The sequence below is a fragment of the Lonchura striata genome, chromosome 18 (genome assembly GCF_046129695.1).
Source record: "Lonchura striata isolate bLonStr1 chromosome 18, bLonStr1.mat, whole genome shotgun sequence".
Taxonomy (NCBI): domain Eukaryota; kingdom Metazoa; phylum Chordata; class Aves; order Passeriformes; family Estrildidae; genus Lonchura; species Lonchura striata.
In genome coordinates, this window is record NC_134620.1 from 6766420 (window position 1) to 6787564 (window position 21145).

The following is a 21145-nucleotide window of genomic DNA, read 5'->3' on the forward strand; positions in this document are numbered from 1 at the left end:
AAACATTTCATATTTTCAAAATCATTTGTAAATATGTAATGGCACAAGTTCAGCTAAGAGCAAGCAGCTGTTGGAGCAGAAGCACAAGACAACATTAAGTCAAGGGCATACACAATTGCCTTGAAGTGAAAATGTGGATATGCAACCTCCCCCAGCATTCACGTATGTGATAAGTGACATCAGCAGTTAATGATTCACATGTGCAATTCTAACATAAAAGGCTTTTCTTTTCAGCATCAGATGCAGTCTTTGCTATGCTACAAGATAAAACTTAGCATACTGAAATCTTATTGCAGAGCAATTAAATTTATCTGGCATTTGCTGGGAAGAAAGGAGACAACTAAAACACTAAAAATAGCAGCAACTGTAGTTTTTGCACTATACAGAGTATAAACTTACAAAACATCACAAAGTTCAAGCAGGGTGAGAACATGAGAACACTTGAAGCAGTGAGGTGTCATGATAATCTCTTCATTTCACTATCTCAGAGCACTTCTACAACATTAACCCTCAACAATCTTACCAACCAGTGCATCCTCATGCCACGGTTACAATGAAGTACAGAACCATTCAAGAGTTGTCAAAGGCTACAGACAAGAGAAGCTGCAGGAAGCCAGCTGTCCTGACTGCTAGTTCTATGCTTTCATGATAACACTGTGTTTACTCCCTAGACCCCAAGCAACCACCTCTTTCACCAGCACGCCTGCACCTGAACAAATGTCTATCAGAAATATTAAGTAACAACAGTGTGTTCTCTGGCAACACTTCACCCGTTTCTCTACTATAAACTAGATAGAGAAAACAAGAAATTCCTTAACTTGATATAAAACGAGCAGAAAAACTGAAATCAGATTCAGAGCATTCTGATTCTACAAGCTAAATATATAACCAAAGATAAAACTTACTGTCAAGTAAAGGCCAAAAAAAAAACACCAATACCAACTTGCTTAAACATGTTATTAGAAAATATTACCCATCCACAAGTCACTCATCTGAAAGAAGTCTTACCAAGGTTAGTTGTGGACTTGTAATTTGGAATTTAAAAGAAAACTTACAAAACAGTTTGAAATTTAGTTCATCAAACCGGAAATGACAAGATTATAAATCAATTTAAACACTGCCATACAGACAAGAGGCCTTCATCTGCTTTAACTGTCACACATTTTTCTAAGCTAGCTAGCAGCAAAACAAGATTTTTAGCTAACAGAAAAACTGAGGTTTCATATGGGAAAAACCTAATCTTTCAAGGTGGTTGCTTACATGCTCACAGAGAGCTTTTGTTCTGAAGATTCTGCCCACTGCATGTTGAATGCTAGGTGTTTCACAGAACTCATTGTGTATTTCAACACAGGGGTCAACCAGCTTGTTGAATTTTCTTTACAGCAGATAATTTCCCGATTTTCTGCAAAGTACTCAAAAAAGAAACCCATTTACAAGGAACATTATCCACAGGAAGGACTTCATGATTGATGAACAAAACACAAACTCAAACATGCTCCCTCTTATTTCCAGCCAGCTTCATGTGTTTCACAAAACAGATTTTGGCCACTATAGAATGATCCAGGAAGCCCTTTCAAGTTTAACAACCTCATGTACTCCCCCGGTGTCATCAAGAACATTTTCCTCCTGGAGCTCAAGCACTGAGAAGCTGCAGTGCATCCTTCCTGCAGCAGATGCACACTGGTCACTGAGCTGCCCCGAGCATTACACTTCCTGGAACCTGTATTTTCTGCATCATTTTTAAAGACTTTTGAGGTTCATTTGGACTAAAACACCCCCTGCTCGCATCTAAACTGCAACTAATTTTTTATTAAACCCTCTTTTTATGCAAAACATGAGGTTACTCATGGTTACTCAAAACAATTGTTTTATTTTTAAGAAAGGTAGAGAGAATCTATATCCAGTATGTGAAACTACTTTTTCAACACAGTACATCTCATTTTAGAGCTTCCAATGCCAAAGCAAGGCTGTAACATACACGTGAGACAAAGTGTTGATTCAAAACAAGATCAACTTGCTCGTTCAGTTTCCTAAATGAATGTGATCAGTTGGGTTTGAAACAGCAAGCTTTAGATAAATTTAGCTACTGTCTGTCCACATTAAGCCAGACCAGCTCTGGTTTGTCCCCTTCCAACCAGAAAGATTGCATGCTCCAGCAAATTCAGCAGAAATATAGCTGTACAAATCCAGTATCCATTAATGTGGAATTGGGGCATCATAATAGTTGTCTGCCACCGAAGACAGAACAACAACTAATATGTCTATTGCTTTAAATATTTGTTCTAACAGCAAACATTTAAACAGTTGGGACCTTCATCTCCATGGCATCTGAAAAGCCTGGAGTGAGGATCAGGGTCCAGCTCTGAGGCACGAAAGGTTGGTCCCAGGTCACACACCACAGGGGTGACAGCAGGAGCAGCGGTGGAAACAGCTCATGGCAATGAGCAAAAGCCAGCAGCTGTAAACATTTCCTGCAAAGATAAGCTGCTGGGTAAATGAGAAAACTTTGATACTGTTTTAGCAGGATTATCTATCCTGCTTCAATTGAAAACAGAGATACAGAAGAAATTCAGCTGGAAGAAATGTTATATCCAATAAAAATGACAAAGCCCTATCTCAGGCACATGTAATAAACATCTACTGAAAAGTATTAGGTGAATACATTCAAGTCCTCAAAATCCAAATTTCAACCTTATATTTTCAAGACACCAAAGATTAACACTACAGAAGCCTGTGGAAAAAGGAGCAATAGATCCTAAAGTACAAACGTATGCCAGAACATTCCCCCCACCTACGTTCCTAGCTCTAAAATATAAACTCTCCAGCAGTACAAAAACCTTGATATCACAGCAATTCACAAATTCAGAGGTACAGTTGAGGAACCAGAGGCTGAAACTAAAGACTCCAAAACATAACTCTCAATTCAGCGAAGTGTTTTGATACAGAAATTAAACTCAGTGACTGCAATCACTGATTATGAAAGTTTGGGTTCTTCTGGCTGCAATTGCTGAACTTTTTTTTCTTAAAGGATTCACCAATTAGCAAAGCCTGATACATTAAGATAGTATTTTAGTCGCTAAGACTACAGATGCACTAGGTTAATGTTTACACAGCAAGTATAGATTTTAATCTATTTCAGTTTTTAACACAAAGAAATGTAATTTTTTTATTTGCTACACTAATTGTTCTTGTCTGCTGAGCTTCATTTGTATGGAAATTGAGACTTGATTAAATGTACACCCAGCATTTAATGTTATTTCAATGACAAGCTCTTACTCTGAAATTTTTGTACTGGAAGAGATAAGCTTGAAGTACATGGTTTGGTTTTACACATAAGCTTTTAATGAACCATGGCAGGTTTTTGTGTACATCAAACTTACTTTTTGCTTATTTTGATCACATTTCTCAAGATTGGACATGGTAGATCCTCTGGCATCGTTTTTATTTACAGACCAAAGGAAAACAAAAGACAAAAATACTTCCTCCTTTCTCAGTGTAAGTCAGTCATTGTTCCAAACCAGATGAACCAACCTGTAAAGGAATATTCTGTTCAGCTTTCAAGAGGCAATTACAGTCATCAAAAGCTGATTAAGCAGTAACAAAAACTCTAACTACAAGTGCTTAGACCAGTAACTCTTCTTATTCAGATTTTAACTTGTCCAACAGGTCTTTCTTACGTTTTGTAATACTCAACCTACATACTTAAGACCTGTACTTACATGTTGCACTATCCTTTCATATTTTAACACACTTAGGAACAAGTTTACTAAAATTTAAAAAAAATTTTTTTTTTAAATCACTGTTTCTATATAACCTGAGCTATGCTACACTGCATGAGTATGATCAGATCTCAGTCCCTACCAGCAAAAAGCCCAACTCCCTAAGTCCTTCACTCCTGGAGATTCTGCTGAGCACCAGTGCTCACCAAATGCCTGCAAACAAGCACCAGAAACAAAACAGGAGAAGGAACATCACGCCCACCACCAAACACACACATACAGCTCTATCTAATATTTATGCTCAAGAGGAAGCATAACACAATCAATATTGCTGTAGACTGGTATTTACTGCAGTAACATAAACTTTAAAACACTCTTAATACTTCCAACACAACAGTAACATGATGGTTATCATAATGTAGTCCTCAGCAGATATGTGAAAAAATTGTCCTTAAGGTAAGCATCTGTACTTAAAAAGCAGTTTCCCTAGCTTGGATGCCTCCCAAGTGCACAGGTGAAGTTCACTGGAGCAGGTACAGTGTACCTGTCACCAAATTCCTGAAAATCTGCCAGCCTGTAAGGAGCAGGGCCGTGCTGCCCCGCCTCTGCTTGCAGTGGCCAAGGCCGATTGCTGAACAGCTCTTGGGGACAGAGCAGCTCACAAGGAACTGCACCTGAGGATGTTCTGACCCGGGCTTCACAGATTTTCTTGTTCTTAACCTGTCTTTGAGGTACCCCCAGTCCCATACAAGGGCTCTGCTCTCAGGGAAGAGAAGCCATACGTAAATGGTATTTCCCTCAGCTTCTGATCTCAGAGGTTTCCACTAACCACTCATTTCCCAGCAGGTCTTTGTGTCACTTGGTGAATCTGACATCCATTACGTATTTTTGAGTTTATTATTATACCACCCACTGCTGCATTCAGTGTAGCAGAATAAATAAATACAGTACTTTATAACAAAGTCACAGTAGGAGGAAAGCAGACTATAACACCAATCTTTTCCAAAGAAGAAAACTTATTTGTGAAACTCATGTGTCACCATCAGTTATCCATTTCACAGTTTATTAGTTTCTAAATAAAACTTGTTCTATTTACTGTTCTTCAAATTAAAAGCCTATAGAATAATTAAAATTAAAACTTTCAGAAGAAGCAAAAGCTAAAGAAAAAGAGCATTCCATTTTCATGTCCAATTCCACAGAAGATAAAATGCTTGGTGATTCACCCGTGATACTGAAAACATGCTTAGAAGTACCTTTAGATCATGTAGCTTTAGTTCATCATGGCCTAAGTATGTGCAGGAGAGTATGAAAGCACAACAGCACCTAACAGCACACAACCTGGGAGGAAAAAAAGGCCACATGATATGCTCATAGCCAAAGCACAGCCCACATTTATTCTCAAATCTAATTCCAGCTCCTAAAAACTGGAGATTCTGAAGTTATAATCCCATTTAATAGGAAGGCACCAGTTTCAAAAATAAATTAATAATACATGTTAGAGGCATTGGCATTTTTTGCATAACCTCAGCATAACCTCATGAAGTAATTAAAATTGTGACAGCATTCCAGCTGAAAACTGTAAATCCTTAATGAGCAACACTCATCAACATTCAGTATTACTCAGTGTTCTGTCATAGTAAATTATGCTAGATCACCTCAACATCCAGATTTTACAGCACAGTAAGGGATGGTGTCAGTTCCCTTCATATTTGTTCTCCAGGTACCCACTCCCAAGAGCTGGAAGGCAGGGACAGGGAGCAGAAGTAAACCTCCATAATCCTAGGGGAGGTGTTAAGTGACCTGCTATGGCCACTTAGGACATGCACAAGTCTATGGGGCTGGGTGGGATCCACCCAAGGATATTGAGGGAGCTGGTGGAATTGCACACTGAGCCCCTTTCTACCATTTACCAGCAGTCCTGGAGCTCAGTTGGTCTCAGCTGACTGGAAATCAGCAAGAATGCCAGCCACCTGCTGTAAGAAGGGTCATAAGGTAGATGTGGGGATTTTTGGGCTGGTCAGTCTGACCTCAGTGCCAGGGAAGGTTACAGAGCAGATCATCCCCCACGAATGGCACACACAGGACAAGCAGGTGATCGGGCCCAGCCAGCGTGGGTTTATGAAAGGCAAGTCCTGCCTGACTAACCTGATCTCCTCCTAGGACAAGGTGACCCACTTAGTGGTCCAGGGAAAGGCTGTGGATGTCATTTACCCAGTAGATTTTAGTAAATCTTTCAGACCACTTGCTGCAACATTCTCCTAGATAAACGGGCTGCCCTCAGTTCAGAGGGCATGATCTTCACTCAGTAAAAAACCTTCCACACAGCAGGGCCCAGGAGACACCTCAGCACCCTCTACAACTATCTGCAAGCAGGTGCTGGCAAGGTGGGGGTCAGCCTCTTCTGCCAAGTAACAGGCAACAGGACAAGAGGAATTAGCCTTAAATTGCATCAGAGGAGGTTTAGATTGGACATTAGGAAAAATTTATTCACCAAGAGCGTTGTCAAGCATTGGAACAGGCTGACCAGAGAAATGGAGTCACAATCCCTATGTATGTAAAAGAGGTGTCGATGTGGCACTTTGGGACATGTTTTTCTAGTGGACTTGGCAGTGCCGGGTTAATGGTTGGACTAGATAGTCTCAAAGGTCTTTTCCAACTGAAATGATCCTATGATTCTACATTTATTATACCTACACCCTGCTCAAGCTTGGAACTGACCCAGTTTTTCCTTGCTCACAAGTGTCATTCACTGCAATTCATTGTCTGCTCTTTGTCTGGAGGGCAAACTCAAGGCCAAGAAGGACTGAAAAGAGAAAGAGAAATCAAAATAACTACAAAAAAATAAAAAAGCAAAGGCAGGGAACAGACACAGCATTCAGCCAAAGCAACAACATTAGAGCTTCTTGAATGGGAATCCTGGCTATAGTTTTTTAAGACTTAGAAAATACAGACTTTGAGTTTCATGAAAGTGGGCACTTATTCCTAAGACTGAAACAGAAAAAAATTATTTCCCTATTCTCCAGCATTGCTAAAACCAAAGAGAAAACAGAACTTGCTACTTGAACTAAGCTGAAAGAATACTGTGAATTAGGCATTGCAGCATTCCAGACTGAAAACCAGTTTATTTTCATAGTGAGAATACCAGGCTAAGCAACAGTCTTGCACTTCTCCCCCCTCCAATAAACTGTTATATTATGATAATAAGTAAAGAGGCAGAAGGGAAAAGCAAAATACAGCACAGGCACAAAGAGCAGTCAGTACAAACAAAACCAAAGTCATTGGTACTCGAGAAGCCTCTAATATAGTTCAAAATTAAAGCCTACTGTTTCTCCACACTAACAGCCTTGTTCAGGGCCTCAAGTGTTTTGTACAGCCTTAGGCAGGATTTCAGTGTTTTAGTACAACAGTGACAAGTGACTTACACCTGTGCTGTACCAAATTTTTAACCCTTTCCCTAAAGAAAGCTGATCAGTGAAAGTGCCAATCACACCTCACAAATTCACTAAACTATGTCAAGCAAGCTTGAGAGAAGTCAAAACCAGGAAAAGACAGTGCATATCTTTCCAAAGCTTGCACAAGGGAAGGAAATTATGACTTTCTTGAGCTACAGAGGGCAGGAAACCCCACATGGCTTGCACTGTTCAGCCTGCTGGCACACCTGGGTGTCACACTGTCACCACCGGGGGTGGTTTCCCAGCTGGCAGCAGAGGGAAGTGGTGAACTGGGGTAACTGAACCTTTGCAAGAGACCCTGCAGCACCCCCAGCTTTTTCATGGCAGAGAATGTATTGTGAATAGGCAGAGGGACACAGGATAAATCTGGCCTTATTAAATCAGTGCCAAGCAGAGGAGGTACACAGACAGAGACAAGCCCACTGAAGCCCAGGTTTCATTAAGCCCCACTGCTTATGAAAGAAGCTCACAGGAAATGGTGCTAACAGCACTATTCCTCACACAGAATTTAAACACAGCCACATACACAACATACTAATTCTTCCAAGAAATGAAGCAACAGAGAAAAAGTCCATTAAGAACAACATCAGCAGTGATATACTCAGCAAGCCATCAATTGTTTCCAGAAAAGGGCACCATCAACAACAGTGCTTTCTCCCTACAATCCATATACCAGGTCAGGACAGATGGATTATCCCCCACACACCACAAATCCTTCAACTACCTGGGTTCCACAGCTCAAAGTACTTCTATATCCAAAGCTATTACCTGGTAGCTGCCCACCCAGAACTACTCCCAAAAAAATCCAGGCCCGCGAGATGGTTCTTCTCTTCCTGTATCCTCAAGATTAATACATCCCACCAAGTCAGTTTGGATCAGTATTTGTTCATATACAAAACAGTTTCACTAAGAGTCAGTACAGGAAAAGGCTGTATTCCCTTTGACCAAATAAACTATATATGTACAAGCAAACCAAAAAAAAAAAAAAATCCCCAAACAAATAAACAAAACCAACACACACTCCAAGCCCACAAAAAACATCCCAACCAAACAACTAAAAGCTACAAAATACTCTACAGAAACTCCTTTTCCTCAGAGGAAAAATTCAAATCCAAAATTTTACATGAACTGAATTAGTATTTTCTTTAGATCACGTTTCAACAAGAAGAGTACCCAGATGAAACACGATAACATCAATTCAAGAACTGTCAGAGCAATCAAGGCTAATTTGTAACCACCATTTAAATTACAGTAGGAATTGCCACATTTCAGCAGTATTACTTAGCAAGCCTATTTACTTTCAGCAAGACTACACATGTTCCTTCTTTGCAGGAAAACAAAAAAAGTTCCTATCTTTTTTTTTTTTTAGTACAAGATTCAGCAGTATTTAAGCATATTCTTTAAACTTTCAGCACGTGAGCAATCCTAACAAATCAAATGAAAATATACAATTTAAAGCTAAGCACACACTTTAAAAACTTTGGTAAACTAAAACATGAGGAACTGCAGTATAGGTGACAAAGTTCTACCTATGAAACCAGATATTTTTTAACTACAACACTCTCTAAAAACTAACATCATTTTTTAATTTTAAAACCAAATTAACATGGAAGAAGTTCTCTACAGGGCCCTAAGAAAGTTAAGGTCTTAAACAAGAATCTAACAATTCAGGGAGACAAGAAAGCTGTGCCTGAGCACTATTCAAATGCAGGTCACACTAAAAAAACCTTTTGCTCCTGTTTCACTTTTGTTCACATCTTGTACAAGACTCGACGAGCAAGCACCAAGAACACTTAAGAGCAAAAATTCAATACACAGAAATATTATGACCTCAAATACAGAAAGCCAGTTTTATCCTTTTCACAGGAGCTGGTGTAGTGGCTGTTGTGTACTGGAGCAAATGCTCATGCTTTGAATAGCATTCCCCTGCTCCACTGAAGCAGGAATGTGGCCAATGTCAGCCACACTCTGTCTGTCCTCACTGTGCTTCCCTCTTCCCCAGTAAAACAAATACCTGAGGAGAAAGTCCACGTATCGAACTCCTAAATATAATAGTTCTACCAGAAGTCAGCAAATACAGATCCAACCCTGCTGTAAAAAGGCACATAACCTTCTGAGGGTAGCTTTCTCATCCCCCACACCTAACAACTCAAGTACTGCCAGCACTCTTCAACATCTATTATGTCCATGTGTCAGGTACTATGCCACAAAATTTGATCTTTGCCATTTTTCAGCTGCCACCTCAATAGAAAAACTACATTCAATTCCACTACTGCTCAGAAAGACAAAGATGGGCACTACAGCATTCTTGAATAATTTCCTCCAACCTGCTTACTGCCAGAATTGAGGTAGCATGATGCTTCTATTGGTCTCTGATCTCCCTCCTAACAAGACTCCCAACATTTCATGCAGATTTTCCCAGACCTCATTAATAGAGTACTCTTATGTCACTGATTTTAACTAGTGAAGAGTAATTTAAGTTAATCAAATGTCTACAAATCAAATAGAGAGAAAACACAAATGCAGTTTTAACCCTCCCTAGATTAAAACAAGCTGCAGTGAGTTTTAGAGGTTTAACATATACAAAGCAAAATGCTACTTGTGCACAAACTCAAACTCAGCAGGTTGTTTTCTTTTGAAGTGTATAAAAGAGCAAGTTACTTTTAAATCAGAATAAATCTTTTTATTTACATTGCTAAAGAAATATTAACACAGACCAAACACAGAAATATTAATGGATAACAGAAACATCGTTTTGCAGCCAGCCCAAAACACTCAGAATCATTCTACTAGAAATGGCAGTTAATCCCATTTTTCTACTAGCTTTGACTTTCAAATAATTCCACTGGGCACCCCAAGTAACTGGTCCTATAGTGGGAAAGGTATGAGGAAGCATAACAGAAGCAGTGTATGAAAGAGAAGGCAACACAGGAAAAAAGAGTTACACAAATGAAAATATGGCAAAGAAAAATCAGTTAAAGGACAAAAGAGCAGGGAATATCCCAAGGGCAGCCACCATAAACTACTTCTACATTTCCACCACCTGAGCTGGCTGATAATTTTCAAGCAAAATAATCGATAAACAGAAGTTAAATATAGTGTTAGACCAACCAATTTAAATTTTAATTAAGTAGGAAGTTGAATGTTGTTTAGTTATAGATAATGAAGTAACTATCAATTGCCATTAAACTTAAAACCGTATTACTAAATTCTCTGAATGGCAGGAAAACACTACTAATAACTTTCTTAGGAGATCCATTTAGCAAATACCATTAAAACGCTGTTCATGAAACCCAGAATTGGCAGGCTGACCTTTTAAAACGAAGAAAAATTTAATGTTTCACAGGAAAACACAAGATGCCAGAGGATTTCACAGTTCAGGGAATATGGATTAAAGATTAATCCCAAACTCATGTTTTTAAACAACTAAATTGCTCAAGTCCTACTGCAGCAAATCAGCAACTTCACCGACAGATCCATGTTTCCTCCTGGACTCGGGATCCTCCACAAAACCACTACTGAACTGCAGTGCAGACATGTGAGCCTGCCATGCAAGGATCCAGCATGAAACAGAAACCCTTCCAGTGAGTGGAAAGCCAGGAAGGATTGGGCACTGGCAGGCACCCACCACACTCAGTGCTGCACAAAAACTGGCACTGAACTGTCCTGGAAAACTGAATCTGTTCTTTAAAGCCACAGCTTCCGAGGGACTCGTGCATTAGACTGCATCTATACAGATAATAAGCTATAACTGCAGAACAAACAGACTGGTCACTACAGTTACAAAAAGAATCGGGTGTTTGGAGTTTATCACAGGAAATCATTAACAATGTGCTCCACAAACACCTTCATGAGTTGCTGGGGGTTTGCCAGATTTTCTTTTGGGACAGGAAGACAGATGACCCCATCTCTTATACTCCTTCTAGCCATAACTTTCTATCAGCCTACACAGAATAAAAGATTAGCAAGGCTCTTCCCTTAACAGGTTAACCCTTCAGATTGCACAGGAAAAGATCTGCAGAGTCTCTCATTAGCTGTACTTGTTCCCTTTTTATCTAAGCTCTTCCTTGTCCAGGCTATCCCTGCAAGAACCCAATGCACATGTCCACTTCAAAATACAGAACATCCCTGAGCACAAACAGTAAGACCTGAAGGAGTCTTATTGTGATTCCACTCAGTTCCTTCTAGGTTCTGCTCCAGACAGAACTTTCAGGTATCAGAAGCTCCACTCAGGGTACACAGGTCTGCACAATGGGAAGTTCTGCTAATCACAAAAGAAGTTATTCATATGCACCTCACAGCATCAAACAAGAACTTATAAAAGTTGCAAGAAATCACCACGTAAAAACCCAGAGACCCAGGCAATTACTCAAAGATGGACCACAGAGACAGCTACTACTCTTACATTACAATTCAACATCAAAACCAGCCCTAACAAAGGTAATGCCAGGGGACAGAATGATTCACTGAAGTCTTGACATTCTGACATTCACCAGGGGATTTTACATCTTTCACACTTGGTATCTAAAATTCCTCTCTCTTCAGTCTAGCTGTGCCTTTCCCCTCACATACCAAGAAAGAAGCACAGCTGCCTCCTCCTGCTGCAGAGAGAGGCTGCGACAGTGCCCTATCCTCCATCACTTCTGCTGTCCTGGACCAACCTACCCCTGCCCCCAAACCTACTTTAGGGACATAGAAGTCATGTGTTTGCAAACCCCCAAGGTGCCCCTCTGGTTTATTACTTCTCAGAGCCAAAGCAATGCAAACAGCCCTGCCTACTGACTTCTTTTTTCTCCTTTACTTTGTATACAGAGCTAGCAGTAAATACACTTGCGCCTCAAAAATTTTGCTTTATAATTAACATCAGGAATTACCAGTCTTAAAGTATCAGACCTGCTAATAAGGTCTGATACCTTCTGCTTTGTGTCTCTGATGCACTGAGCTCAGCCACAAAAAAAGCTTTTTTGCATCCATCAGCTTCGCTCTGCAGCTGTAAAAACAACAAACAGCAGAGCAAGGAAAATCAGGACATAAACTCAGTAATAGGTAACAGTAGGAAGAAAAATAAAACTTAAAACCAGTAGATTAAGAAGCAAAGGGATGAGGGGGAAATACACCAGACTGGAAGACAGGCCAAGCTCTACTTTCAGTAAAATTAACTGAGGAAGTGTGATAAAAACACTTCTACCCCTCATTCCTAGAACCTTCCTCTTGGGAATTCACCTAAATAGACAGGAACAGCAGCTAGCAATGACATGAACCTGAATAAATATCAGTCACCACAGCTCTCACCAAGGTGGACCTAGTGAACAAAGAGAAAATAAGGGTTCATGTTTGCCTACCAACAAAGTCTCTCCAGAGCAGAGGAACACTGGCCAGAGCAAATTTTATGACCGATATATTTAGGTCTCCATTTGAACTAATCAATACACTTCAACTGGACAAAACCAGACCCATCCAGTCACAGCACACCTTGAAACTGTGCTGATTGTGGGTTTGCTTAGACCTCTACTCTGATGAGTTTTGCCTTGCACTTAAGATCAACACCTCTTGACTAGAAGTCAAGAAGAGTTAGCAATTTAATACACTTGTCAGTTGTATCATGTCAAAACACCAACACCCCACCTTTAAGAGCACAGCCACAGCTGCCAGCAAGCTCCACAAGGTATGGGAAGTTCCAGCTGTGAGCTGGATGTGGGGTTTTAACCAGACCACTTGCACTGGCAAGTCTTTCTAAGCATTGCAGATTAAGTGTGTTGTGCAATATCTTTTTGAAACAGAACTTGGGTAATAAAATTACTTCCTCTAGCTGGCTTTGAAGTGGAGAAAAAACGCTGCAAGAACAAGAACTCAATTGGCTTTTAGCTGCCTGGCAAATGCTCTAATAAGAAAGCCCGATGACCTACATTCACAAGGCTCTGTACTAAACCACTATTACAAAATCCAATATAAAGCCTGACCATGTTTAAGTGTTTTCCATTAGCAAGCAGCAGTATCTTGTTAGAGAAATATGAAAACATGTTATTGTCTTTAGTGATGATGATCTTAATTAATCCTCTAAATAGTATTCTGAAACATGTCAGCATGGTCATTCCAGACTGCTTAAGCTCCCAACGCTACACAAAGACACCAAAACCTCTGCTTCTCAGTGGGATGCTCTGGGATGTTAACAGAAAAAGAAACTTGTTGAATATTCTCAAACTGTGAAAGACTGAATTCATAATAATTTACATCTCTGACACTCTTCCAACAATCGACAGAAATACACTGGTTCAGAAACTGGGGCAAAATCTAAGCTAGGATCAGAATATGTTATTGCAACTCAGTTAACACATCACTGAAATATTTCCTCACACAAAGACATCAGCTCTCTCAGCCACCTAGTCAGATAACCTGAAGCAGATGGGTTTGAGTTGTCCTGGAAAAGATTTTATTAAATTAAACCCTACTGCGGTAAATATCACCAAAAAGCACCAGAGTAAAATCAGCAAGTGTTAAAAGGAAATATTAAGTTAGTCCTTCACTCTACACCCATATAGTTGGAAGTGTTTGATACATTCAGCTTCGATTCACATTAGCAGACTCCAAAAACAGTAATTAACACAACTCAAGGAGAAATGCCCTACTTTGAAAGAAAAGAACACTCTCAAAAATGCACTATAAAGCAGGCAATTACTCAAAAGAAGAAGGATATGGCCAAAACAGAAAGAGAAAGATGGAACACTGGGACAAAAAAAAATCCAAGTGGCAATTCTCAAAGGCTCAAAATTACCATTACAAGTCCACAGGATCAGTCAGAAAAATCCACTGCCCACAGTGCCTTCAGGAATCCAAATCTGCACAGCAGAGGCCAATGACATGGTATGTTGAAAGTACCTGGTGCTGTTAGTGATGACAGTAGCACAAAACAGACTCAACCAAGAGAGAATAAAACTGAGGGAAAAAAAGAAATTTTAATTAATTTCTTCCTAATTTACTAAAGCCCACCTCACCCTAAAAGAAGAAAAAAAATAGGTTCATGTAAAATCACTGCCTTTCAGATTGCAAGAAAAGATACTACAGTTGAGGAGGCTTAAAAGAAGGTTTTATTTGTCTGAAGAGCACAGCAAGAACATGGATACAAAGCTAGTGTCAAATTAACATGGAAATACAAAGAGATGCCTGATCTGCCGGGACTGAATTGTGAAGGGACTACACATTCATCTCCGAGTACATAAAACCTCCCAGGGCTCTGCAGCACTCATCTGATAGTTCCAAGTACAGACTGAAGCTAAGCAAGCTGCAGGAGTCCTTCCTAAACCAAAAAGACACTTGCTACAACACACAGGTTTAAAGAAGTAAAAAGTAAAGCAAACACCACAAGGGAATTAAATTCTAAGTCCAAGTACTCTTCTCTTTCTGCTGTCTCTCCCCAGAGGAGACTACAGAGATTTCTTCACCACTGATTAAAGTGGCAAATTTGGTTCTATATGTTCTCTATACTTGCATGAGCCAGGTTTTCCTTACTTGCACCTCATGTTTCAGGATCACACCTTGTGCTCTTAATCTATCAAACGGGTGATTTGTTTGAGACAGCAGATTCAAGATACTAAATGAAGCAAACCAAACAAGCCAGGTGACATCGGCAAAGAGCTGTGAGGCCACCCAGAAGTGATGGGCTCTCCTCTGAGGAGGAGGGAGAGGCATCACCATGGACAGCTCAGCCACCATGTAAACAGGATGGATGAGTATATTCCAAATGGAACTCAGAAACTCTTCACACAGCAAGGAATTCCACCTGCAACACTACATCCAGATGCATCACCTTGAGTTCAGGAATACATATGGTTTGAGCAAAATTCATGGAATACTTATGGAGTTGCCACAGGGGAATTCTAACACTACATGTTTCAAAGCCAGTGGTGTAGAATCTGGGCAGATCAGTAAAGGTTTGCCCACAAGGACACTTCTGCCAGTGAGGCTACAGCACCACAAATTTCTAAAGCAGGCACATTACAGCGCCAGCAGAAAAATATCCTTCATCTTAACAAAGCAAATCTAAGTTAAAAATTTGTGTTCATCCACCAAGCATCAGCTGTTGACAGATGTACAATATCAAACTGGAGTGACAAATGTGACACAATATGAAAAACGCCATTTTTAAATGTCTAGGAGGCTACAGTCTCAACACCATCAGAGTTCAGGGTCAAGTACACCCACCTATAAAAGCACAGAGACAGCTCTGAATAAGCTGAACCTTTTCACCCAGCAAGCCAGCAGCCTGCAGCACTTAGTGCCAGCAAAAAGGAACTGCTTGAAATCAGTTTTACATAGTACTTTCTCAGCCATAAAAGCCTCTAGCTGTAATAATGCTAGGCTACCAACACAACAAGGGCTTTTTGGCTACTTAAGTGCATATCATAAGCCCTGTACATACATTGCACTGCCAAAAAAACAAGCTAAAACAAAACAAGGCAGACACAGAGACGTTTCAACACCCAAGTTAGTTATTTCAATAACTCTGCCTACACTGACCCAATTGTGTTTCAGCTCTGCTGGGAACTCACTTAGATGCAGTTCATTAATACTGTTACATTTTATTAGTCTGGGTCATAAAAGTTATTTCGAAGCTTTCAAAGTACACCATGGTTCTTACTCTCCTATTTACCAGGAGCACGGAGCAGTTGCTTGGTGTGATGGGAGAGCGATTCCCAAACCTGCAAAGCCACCCCAGGCAGCCGCATGCTTTGGCTACTGGTGCTCTTTGGCAAGAGCTGCCCATGACACCCGAGAGCTTTGCCAAGCTCCAAGAGAGTTCAACACCCAAAAAGAAACTCCAGCTGAGTGATATACCTAGAAAAACTGTAGTTTTCTACCCGCAAACACCATCCATTTCTCCCAAGTTAACAATCTCAAGATTTTAAGCACCATTCCTAGCAGCTAGCATACCAACTCCATCGCTGAATTATTTCCCTAAAAGAAGCATAAACAGAACCAGAAAGACAAACCAGGTGCGGCAGGTTCTTTACACTCTTCCTGGAAGGATTAAATGGCACTTCGAAAGCAAACATTTTGTCTGGCCGTGCAGGCATACAAAGGCCCACAACATAAAAACAGGTAAGCAACAAGCACCTTCAAACTTAAGTCACCACATTTTCCGCGCTCATTACCCGCAGGGTTCTGCAGATTTGTAGCCAAGCTTTCAGGCTTTGACACGAACGTTTTGCCCTGACTCCCCGGGTAAACCCGGGCTGTCTCGGATGCAGGCAGCCGGCACAGGGGACGGATGCTCGGCCGCGTCCCGGCTCTGCTCACACGCACAAAGCGGCAGCAAAGCCCGAACCTCCCCGGCGGGGCCGGCTCCGGGCCAAACCACCCCGGGGGCTTCACCCTGCGGCCGCCCGGCCCGGCAGCCCGGCCCCAACGCCGCCCCTACCTGGCCGCAGCGGCTCGGTGATGCTCAGCACCAGGAGGAAGAGGAGGAGGAAGGTGCCGCTGTCCGCCTTGGGCACCATTTATCCTCCGTTCATCCTCCCCCGGCACAGCGCCACAAACCCGCGGGGAGGGACGCGCGGAGCGGCGGGAAGAGGGGCCGCCGCCGGGCCCGCAGGGGGCCCCGGTCCGCACCGAGCTTTTCCCCTGCCCTCCCTCCGCCGTTGGCCGCCGCCCCGGGCGGAGCCGGCGGCCCTGGCTGCGGCGGCAGCGGCGGCAGCGGCGCGGGTTTGGCGGCCGCGCTGGGGCGGCTCGCAGGGCTCCGCCGGCGCACAAGATGGCGGCCGCGCCTCCCCGCCGCCGTGCCCGCGCCGCCACGCCCCCTCCCGCCGCGCGCCGCCCGCCCAATCGGCACTCAGGGGGCGGGGCCGAGCGCGCGGCTCAGCGCACGCCCCGCCCCCTTACGGCGCTGGGCGGGGCCGGGGGCCGCCGGCAGGGGGCGCTGGCGGGGCGGCCCCGAGCGCCCCGCGACCCCCGGGGCTCCGCGCCGGCCCCTCGGTCCCCCAAGGGACGGCCACTGACGGCCACCGCAACCCCCAGCACGGCCTCTGCCAGCCCCCGCAGTCCTCAGCAGAATGGAGGCCCCATTACCCCCAGGATAACTCTTGCTCTGTTCTCTCTGACTCCCCAGAGCAGCCTCTATCTCTTCTCTCCAGAACAGCACTTCCCTGTCCTCAGCTGGAGCGTCCTTTCCTACTCACATCCATCACTCCCTGACAGCCTTTCCCGTTCCCACTGGAACAGCCCCAACCAGCTTCCTCTGTACCCCGGGACAGCCTTTCCAGGTCCCCTCCATCTCTGCTGCCATGGCCTTTCTCTGCCTCTGCAGGGACTTCCCAGTGCCACCACCTGGCCTGCCCCACAGCAGAGGCACAAAGCTCTGGACTTTCCCAGCCCCAGCAGGCTTCCAGGTTGATCATCTTTTGCTTTTTCATTACTCTGGTCGCCCCTGCACACAGCAGGAAGAGACAGTCCCTGTTCTCATGTCTGCAGGGTGACAAGGACAAGTGGCACCCAGGGCTGGGGCATTCCCACAGCCAGCAGCCCGGAGTGCCAGAGCCAGTCAGGTGTTTCCATAGCTCCTGGAAACATTGTCTTCCCAGTTCCCGGGCCCAGACAGAGAGGAAATGCATAAAGAAAATTAATTGTCTGGCTCAGCTCATTGCCAGTGGCCCTGCAAGTGACAGGTGCCTGTAGGAATTTGACCCTGGGTGTTGCTGCATGTCAGCTGGGCAGGGTGGTGGCTGTCCCTGGCCGCAGAGAGTGGCCCGGTGCCACAACTCTCCTGGTGCTGGATGGAGATCAGCCTAGGTGGCATTTGGGATCAAAGGCAGTTTTAGCATTACGATCCACTTCCCAAATTAATCTGGAATTTCCACTGACAAGGGGAAGTGTTTGGGCAGCATCAGGACGTAGGCTCAGCCAGGGGCCAGACACAATGGCTGACCCACCATCAGCAGAGCTGATTCCTCCACAGGGAATTCCAGCTTTTTAGTACAACCTATTCAAAATCAAAACCTGGGAAGCTGCCTTGGAAATGTTTGTTTATTTTTAATATTTACAATGAGGTGTTTTCTACTCTTTTGCTACAACTTGTAGTTCTCAAATAAAACATTGCAATTCCAATAAGGACCATTTTGACCCAATTTAACCCACTCCCAGTTTCCCAGTTAATACCAATTACTCACTATACCCAGCAGCAAACTTTTCTCAAAGGTTTTCCAGATGGATGTAGAGCTACTTTTCATTTCACGGCTCCTGCTCCCTCTCAGTCACTGACTGCCCCATGGGTCAGCTGCCAACCTGCAGACAGTGAAGAGGGGCTTCTGCAGGATTTCTTGAGCACTCACTGCTTCTGTCCCCCACAAAGCTGATGCTGTGCTCAGGTCAGTAGCTCCAGGGAGGTGCTTCTTTCAAACCTAAATGTGCAGTTTAACATAGGAGGGGAAATTTGTGCCTGTCAAGAGCTGCCCAGAGCTGAGGGAGCAGCAAGTGTGAGCTCAGAGCTGTGAGCCCTGGGGCCCCAGGAGCACTGTGTGCCCAGAACGTGCCTGGGGACCCGCTGCAGTGCGTCACAAGCAGCAGGGACTGCCTGAAGATTTAGGCCAAAACCCACTTTCCCAGCTCTCATGTGCTGCCAAACAGTGTCATGATCCAAGAGCCTGTGGGGACCTGAAGTATGACAACATCCTCCAGCACAAAGTGTGAGCATCAAACTCCCCAGCTTTGCCCCTCCCATGGGATGCTGTGGGCACAGACTGTTCTGAGCCTGGCTTCCTGCAGCACAGGCTCACAGGCCAACTTCAGTCTGATCCAGGGTATCCTTATCCACCCCAAGGCCAGGGCATTCCACCATACTGGGTGATGCATAAAGAATTATCCTACAATGCCTCCGCTACAAGAGCAGGGCACAAGCTGCTGGTCCCTGGCTCTTGTCCCAAGGCAAGGCAGGTCTCGTTTCCTCCATGCCACGTCCCACGGCACCCCAGCTCTCAAGAGAGGGGGGCCCAGAGCACACCCATGTACCCAGCAGCCCCTCAGCACCCCTGAGCAGTGAATCAATGGCCCAGCAGCACCAAAGTGAAGGATGAGAGGTGCCCATTGCTCCAGATTGTGCCAGGTCAGTTGGTGGGGCAGGGAGAGGCGGGGGAAGGGGCTCATGGTGAGGGTGGTTGAATCCATCCCTAGCCCTGGCCTGACCCTGAGCTGGAGCTTGTAACCAGCTGCTGTAAGGCCAGCAGCTATGAACTGGGATTGAGGCAAGACATGCAAATATGAGGAAGTGAGAGTTGCTCCATTTCCCTCTCCCCTGAGTGAACAAACCCATTTCCTTTATTTTTGCAAAGAAATAGCCCAATCCTCCAAAACAACAAGTATCTCCAACCACAGCTTCCCTTTTAACCTAAATAATCAGTTCCCTACTGGAACCTGCCTTTGGATGGGTGAAAAGCTGCAGTCCCTGCACCACAGCAGAGATAGTTACCCCTGAGCCAGGGAGAGGTTCCTGGCCCTGAAGGTGAAGAGCTCAGAGAACCAGCTTGGGGCTCAGTGATCAGACTTACAAGAACAACAATCTCCTGTGGTCGCCCATCTTCTTTCCTGCCTGGGGCAAGGAGCCAAGGCCCAGGCTGCACAGCAAGCCCCCACAGCCTCTGGATGTGATGGTGTTCATACCACATGGACATAGGTCCACCAAGACTTCCAAGAATCCAGTAACCCACCACAGCCAGCCTGGCCACCCAGGAGAGGCCTGGGGCCACCACTGCTCACTGCCAGCTACTTCTGCAGCATCAGAGCTACAGATGCTATTTTGGCTGAGGGAGCAAGTGTGCTTGGGCCTTCACATGGGAAAATGCAGATCTATTGCAACAGCAAAAGAAAAATAACACGCTGATAATGGGAGGAAAAAAAAATCACCAGTCATCAAGAACTAAGATGGTTTTTTACACTGGATTTGGGCCTGTAAGGCATTTTATCTGCCACTGCTACAGCAGCAAAAATATCTGGCAATGAAAAATTTACTGATTTGCTAATTACAGATAGCAGAGGCTGAACTGCAGCAGCAAGCAGACAACAGGCATTACAGGAACAGCCAACCTGAAGAGCACTACAGCCCTTTCAACAGATCCAGTTTTACAGCATGTAACTGAAAATAAGTTCTATTTCCAACAAACACGTGAAGGCCTGTCAGTGGTAGAATCAAGACTGTGATTTTAGTGTGGCTGTCTAGGTTAATTCAATTGAGGACAAACACAAAACCAACACTGTCCACGAAATATTTAATGCAGTCTGGTTTGGTTTCACAGGGAAAATGGCTGGTGTTTGTGCCCAGGGGCCTCCAAAAAATCCAAACAGCGAAGGTCCCAGACCCAAGCTGCTCCCGCCTCAAACTTGTGCTGCCCTGACAGTCCCAAGCACACCCTGCAAACTGACATCAGGAACCTGGGGTGGTCTCTTTCCTCTGCCAGCTGCAGAACAGGGCAAGCCCAAAACCCGCAGAAGAAGTCTGAGCAAATTCATGCTTTTAAGCATGAATTGCACAATGTGGAACTAACCACACTCAGACATCACATTCCCCTATTACTCCAGCTACACCCTGGTATGAGCACAGCCAGTTAGAAATGCTGTGGCACAGAGATGCCACATGCCACTCCTGATCCATGTGTGCACCCCATCTGCAGTGCCTCGAATGCTGCTCAGCCTTTCTGTGCATCCCACGCTCAGAGGAGTTTCTGCACCCACAAATGGGCAGGAATCCCACATCCACTCCTTGCTCCTGGTCTGCTCAGTGACCCAAACTGCAGGCCAGGGTCTGACCTCCTGCCTGTGTACCTAACAAAGAGGTCCTATGCTTAATGGAGACAAGCATTTCACTGTGAAATAAATAACTAGTATTTGAAATTACCTAAGAACTAGGTTCATATCTAGCCAGTTCAGTCCTTAAAGAACAATTCTGAAAGCATGAAAACTTTAGTAACTGCACTCCTTTTACATTAATTCATG

The 21145-nt window shown here is 43.8% G+C and overlaps 1 protein-coding gene across 2 annotated transcripts in view; it reads right to left on the minus strand.

Moving 5' to 3' along the window:
* Nucleotides 1-16814, minus strand: part of DGCR2 (DiGeorge syndrome critical region gene 2) — a 42388-nt gene extending 25574 nt beyond the window's left edge. For both annotated transcript variants that reach the window (XM_021549898.3, XM_077787160.1), the window contains exon 1: nucleotides 16587-16814. In XM_021549898.3, coding sequence (XP_021405573.1) covers nucleotides 16587-16665 — 79 coding nt within the window. In that variant the 5' untranslated portion in view covers nucleotides 16666-16814. The remainder of the gene's footprint in view (nucleotides 1-16586) is intronic.
* Nucleotides 16815-21145: the final 4331 nt, after the last annotated feature.